The following is a 6,048-nucleotide window of genomic DNA, read 5'->3' on the forward strand; positions in this document are numbered from 1 at the left end:
TTTACTCTGCAAATGAAGTCTGCAAGTACTTCATAGGGAGAGAATTAGTATGGTTTAACGGCTAAGAACAGAATCCTGAAACAAAACCACTCTGAGTTGGAATTATAACCACTTACTTATTATATAATCTTGGGCAAGTTATTGAATATCTCTTAATGGTTCTGTAACTGCTTCTTCATCTGTATAGTGTGGGAGTTCTTAGGTGGATTAAATCATCATACAGTGCCTAGCATATAGTAAATACTTTCATTGTGTTCAGTATTTTTTTTCTTTTAAAGTCTGTTTATTGTTCTTTTTTTTAATTGAAGGATAATTGCTTTATAGGATTTTGCTGTTTTCTGTCAAACCTCAACATGAATCAGCCACAGTATATACATATCCCCTCCCTTTTGAACCTCCCTCCCATCTCCCTCCCCATCCCACCCCTCTAGGTTGATACAGAGCCCTTTTCCTGAGCCATATAGCAAGTTCCCATTGACTATCTACTTTACATATGATAATTTAATCTTCCATGTTACTCTTTGCATACATCTCACCCTCTCCTCCCCTCTCCCCATATCTATTCTCTACGTCTGTTTCTCCATTGCTGCCCTGTAAATAAGTTCTTCAGTACCATTCTTCTAGATTCCATTTATGTGTGTTAGAATATGATACTTATCTTTCTCTTTCTGACTCATTTCACTCTGTATAATAGATTCTAGGTTCATCTACCTCATGAGAACTGACTCAAAGGCATTCCTTTTTATGACTGAGTAATATTCCATTGTGTATATGTACCACAACTTCTTTATCCATTCATCTGTTGATGGACATCCAGGTTGCTTCCATGTTCTAGCTATTGTAAATAGTGCTGCAATGAACAATGGGATGCATGTGTCTTTTTCAATTTTGGTTTCCTCAGGGTATAAGCCGAGGAGTGGGATTGCTGAGTCATACTGTGGTTTTATTCCTAGTTTTTTAAGGAATCTCCATGCCATCTTCCATAGTGACTGTATCAATTTACATTCCCACCAGTGGTGCAAGAGCATTCCCTTTTCCCCACACCCTCTCCAGCATTTGTTGTTTGTAGACTTTTTGATGATGGCCGTTCTGACCGGTGTGAGGTGATATCTCATTGTGATTTTGATTTGCATTTCTCCAATAATGAGCAATGTTGAGCATCTTTTCATGTGTTTGTTAGCCATCTGTATGTCTTCTTTGGAGAAATGTCTGTTTAGGTCTTTTTCCCACTTTTTGATTGGGTTGTTTGTTTTTCTGGTGTTGAGTTGTGTGAGTTGCTTGTATATTTTGGAAATTAATCCTTTGTCAGTTGTTTCATTAGCTATTATTTTCTCCCATTCTGAGGGTTGTTTTTTCACCTTGCTTATAGTTTCCTTTGCTGTCCAAAAGCTTTTAAGTTTAATCAGTACTTTTTAACCACAAGGATACAATGGTGAACTGGGGAATACAATGTTGAATAGCCAATCAGATCCCTGGAAGATGTCCTTGGAGAAGTAATACCCTGGCCCTCTCCTATGTCAATCAGGTCTCCTAATAGGAGAAATCATCTTGATCGAAAGCACTTTGGGGAGAAAAAGATGCTACAGGAACCTATGCCATTGTATCTTAGGAAAGTGCCAAGAGAGATGCAGACTGTAGGGATTCTTTCCAATGATGCAGAGAATTTCATTTAAGGGCTTGAAACGTTAAAAAAAAATTAGTTCTCAGTGTCCTTGGGTGTAGACTTCTTCTCACCCATCTTTTATATATCTTTTTCACTCTTTATCACTGAGAGACATCTGCAGATTACTTCCTGTGCTCGCTTCTGGAAATAATCCTGATTGTAGGAAAGGTGGACAGTAGGAACCCAAGTCCAGGCACAGAATGACTGACTCAGCCTCAGGTAGTTCTGGCTGATAACCAGGATCTGATCCTGGGTGTGAGGGCTGATAGTTGATTGCTGATCTTATTCCACTGCAGCTGAGTCTCCACCTTTATAATTGCTGAGCAGAGACATAATTCATTTCCGACAGGGGTCCTGCTTTTTTCTCTGGCTCCTCTGTGCCAGTTTTCAGATTAGAATCCAGCTCCTGAAGCCCAGAACCTTGCTATCCAGTCCTCTCACTGTTTTCTGCCAGCCTACTTACTCCATTTATATAGTTCCTATGCTCAGATGACAATTTATGACTCGACTCACCTCTGATCTACTGTCAATACACTCACCTGTTACTTCCATGATGACTTCCTAATTACCTCCCAACTGAATGAAATAAAAAGTTTAACCCAACCAAACAGGTGCTCTCTCCTGATGCCAGAAAGTGGTCTTCCCCTATGCCACACAACTCCAGAAACTGGTTCTGTCCCCATACCAGAAAGTTTCATCTCCTGGAGGGTCATAGACTTTCCAATTTCACGGCACTCATAAAGTGATTGTTACTCAAACCCTCAAATGCATTTCACAAACTTTTCCCAAAGAGAGTGGAGCTAGGAAAACCATCTGTAGGATGTATATGTTTTCTCATGGAGAAGTTAAGGTATTCTAATATTTGTTTTTAGGAAATCAAAAAGAATTCCTGTCCAAAACAGAACAGCCTGAGGAGGTAAATTTCATACTTTCTGTCTTTATGGATGAAGGTAATAAAAGTCCAGGAGGTGGCATTGTGCCCTGTTCAGTCAGTGAGAGCCAGGGTGGAAAGCCAGACATGTGTGACGCTAAAATCCATACGCCTGTCGACTATACCAGCCACTCATCAGAATTTAGAACTGGAGAGTCCAAGCCAGGACTCATGCCTAGCATTCCTTTAGATTTTCCACTAGGGGGACAGCAATGACAAGAGGAAACCAGAGCCACATCACTGAATTCCTCCTTCTGGGACTGACCAGTGACCCCAAACAGCAGGTGTGGCTCTTTGCCAGCTTCCTGGCTATGTACCTGGTCAATGTGGGTGGCAACTCGGTCATCATTGCAGCTATCCGAGGGGATGTCCGCCTCCACACCCCCATGTACTTCTTCCTCTCCAACCTGTCTTTTGTGGACATCTGCTTTACAAACGTCATTGTGCCAAGGATGCTGGCAAACATGCAGAGCAAGAGCAAGAAGGTCCCCTTCATCCAGTGCCTGTCCCAGATGTATTTCTTTGTGGCCTGTGCAATCACTGACAGCTTCCTCCTGGCTGCCATGGCCTTGGATCGCTATGTGGCCATCTGCCACCCACTACATTACACCACCACCATGAACCCCAGACGCTGCCTCCAGCTCGTGACAGCATCCTGGCTGGTGTCCCACCTCCACTCACTCACCCACACCGTCCTCATGGCCCGCCTCTCCTTCTGTGGGCCCAACATCATCCACCACTTCTTCTGTGATGTCCAGCCTCTGCTGATGCTCTCCTGCTCTGACACCTCTGTCAATGAGCTCTTGGCCTTCACAGAGGGCTCCTTTGTGATCATGAGCCCCTTCATCTTCATTATCATCTCTTATGTCTATATCACCCGTGCTGTTCTGAGAGTCCCTTCTGGGAGAGGCAGGTACAAGGTCTTCTCCACCTGTGGGTCCCACCTCACGGTTGTGGCATTATACTATGGGACTGCCATCTCAGTGTACATCCGCCCCTCATCCACCTACTCAGTGACAAAGGACCGGGTGGTCACTGTCATTTACACTGTGGTAATCCCCATGCTGAACCCTTTTATCTATAGCCTTAGGAACAGGGACATGAAGCAAGCCTTGAGAAAGCTGGCTAGGAGAGAAGAACAGAATAAGCATTGAAGACAGAATGGGAAGATAGTCTGAAACTGCATCAATATCTCATCCCTCATCAAACTTCTTCCCATCTATTCATTTACTTATGTTGGTATAGACTTATGGTTTCCTGCTTTGTCCAGTGAGTTATAAGCTATTACTTCTGTGCCTGTTGATGTTTCCACCATTCTCTGAGCACTTTCTTGCCTTCTATCACATCAAGATATTCCAGACTCATCTTGCACTTTCTCTACTCCAGTCCTGAAATCAGCCATTTCTCTAAAAGCCAGGTTTCCCAACATGGATGTCAGCTTCACTCTGTGAAGACTCTCATAGTGAGGCAGGGGATAAATGAACCCCAGGCTGAGCAGCTGAAATCTATCCCTTGTGGACAGATACTCCAAGATAAAGATAATGGCGGGAGCAGTTCAGTTCCATTCAGTTGCTCAGTTGTGTCCGACTCTTTGTGACCCCATGGACTGCAGCACACCAGGCTTCCATGTCCATCACCAACTCCCAAAGCTTACTCAAACTCATGTCCATCAAGTCGGTGATGACATCCATACAACCATCTCATCTTCTGTCGTCCCCTTCTCCTCCTGCCTTCAATCTTTCCCAGCATCAAGGTCTTTTCCAAGGAGTCAGTTCCTCACATCAGTTGGCCAAAGTATTGGAGCTTCAGCATCAGTCCTTCCAATGAATATTCAGGACTGAGTTCCTTTAGGATTGACTGGTTGGATCTCCTTGCAGTCCAAGGGACTCTCAAAAGTCTCAAGAGTAAGGAGGAGCTGAATCCTGCTTTGATAAGAGATAAAGAGACCACATATTTCTCATTCTTGAGCTCAAGGAGACCTTCCAAATTACACATGTGCAGAAAGTTTCCTCAGGGGTCAGAGAAGGGAAGGGACACCAGAAAATAATATGTTTTATTAACATCCCAGAAACCCTTGTGCTGGAATCCATCTTGGCTGAAAGATGCACATGCACACAGAAGAGGGCCCTGAGTCAGACTAAATATGGACTCAGAGCCAGAAAAATCAAGATGAATGGCCAGAGGAAACCTGAATAACTGCCCCCATATAAGTGATTTAAACCACCCCAAAGGCACAAAACTCTCCGATCCAATCTGTGTGCCTATCCACACCCACTCTTTTCTCCTAATAAACACTTTACTTTTTTCACTACATTCCGTCTCTTTGCTGAATTCCTCCCTCAATGCAGACAAACAGCCAGGGCCCTACTCCTATCTATTGATTCTAGTCCCTGGTGATATAGTGACTAAGATTCATCATCAAGGCCTTTCTGCTTCTCCCACTTCTTGATTATACGAAATAGGTATCATTCAGCCTCCATAACCTTCCCTGAGTTCTAAGGAGTAGGTTCAAATGGTTGCTCTTCAGGGAAGGGAGAGGATGCAGAGACAAGGGAGGAATAGTCAAGAGAAACAATAGTGCAGCCTTGGGGCAGGGTCCTGGTTCCCGATAAAGGGGTATACATAACAATATCTGAGCTCTTTTGCTAATATTGAAACCCCCACCAGGTGGGAGAAGTTAACAGTACATTGCTCACAAGCACTTAGACCCCAGGCCAGTTGAAACCAGAAGGTTGATGACACTGAGTGTCATTTACCTCACTACCAACCAATCAGAAGAATTTCCATGAGTTGATCACCTCCTCCTTGAATTGTCAACTTAAAAACAATTGCAACCTAAAAGCTGAGAGCTATGTTTCATTCAGTGGACATTTTTAGGACTCCAAGCCTGGAAGACAGCATCTCAGGTAACCCTGAGAGAACTGTTCCAAGGAGGCAAGTGGAGGAATCAGGTTATATAGAAGTTTGCCTCAAAGGGCAGGTAGTCTTGAGAGGGTAACAGGCAAGAAGGCCAGGGGTCTCCAAATGGAGGAAAGAGGCTGTAAGTGCCAGACATTTTTATCTCTCTTAAGCGGCAGGAAGAAACAAACCAGCGATCTGTTTTTCCTTCTCTATACAAATTTAAAAGGAGGTTTCTCTTAACATTCTGTGTTGCCATGACACCTGGTCTCACCTAAAGCTAACTACTCTCAAACTTTGAGTTAACCAATACATTCCTTTTTCGTATGGAAAGGTTGTCTTAAGCTATGTTAATGAACCCCAGACTCTATCTTCAAGTTGGTTCCGCCAAACGGCCTAACTTACTTACTCAGGTATTGTTCCCCTAATCTATGTAAACGGAACTATTTGTTGGTGTTCTGCCCTTCTACAAGATTCAAGTCAATCGTTTTATGGCCTGGGATGAATTATCTGATGCCATTCTAAATTTTATGACATTCCTTTCATTTCATTAACA

The 6,048-nt window shown here is 43.3% G+C and overlaps 1 protein-coding gene across 2 annotated transcripts; it reads left to right on the top strand.

The window, feature by feature from the left end:
- The first annotated feature begins 2,806 nt into the window (after positions 1 to 2,806).
- LOC122442689 (olfactory receptor 1L4-like) lies at positions 2,807 to 4,790 on the top strand. 2 transcript variants are annotated; one of them, XM_043470529.1, is made up of 2 exons: positions 2,807 to 3,718; positions 4,764 to 4,790. In XM_043470529.1, exons 1-2 carry the CDS (start codon positions 2,807 to 2,809, stop codon positions 4,788 to 4,790), a joined length of 939 nt encoding a protein of 312 aa, XP_043326464.1. The 2 variants fall into 2 exon arrangements, with proteins under 2 accessions (XP_043326464.1, XP_043326463.1); XM_043470528.1 differs by lacking the exon at positions 4,764 to 4,790 and having other exon boundaries at positions 2,807 to 3,748.
- The last annotated feature ends 1,258 nt before the right edge of the window (positions 4,791 to 6,048 follow it).

This window comes from Cervus canadensis, chromosome 5, assembly GCF_019320065.1.
Source record: "Cervus canadensis isolate Bull #8, Minnesota chromosome 5, ASM1932006v1, whole genome shotgun sequence".
In the NCBI taxonomy this organism is placed as follows: Eukaryota; Metazoa; Chordata; class Mammalia; order Artiodactyla; family Cervidae; genus Cervus; species Cervus canadensis.

What these genes read in the sequence shown, in the direction of transcription:
- LOC122442689 (XM_043470528.1), top strand. Translation starts at nt 2,807, where the DNA reads ATGACAAGAGGAAACCAGAGCCACATCACTGAATTCCTCCTTCTGGGA.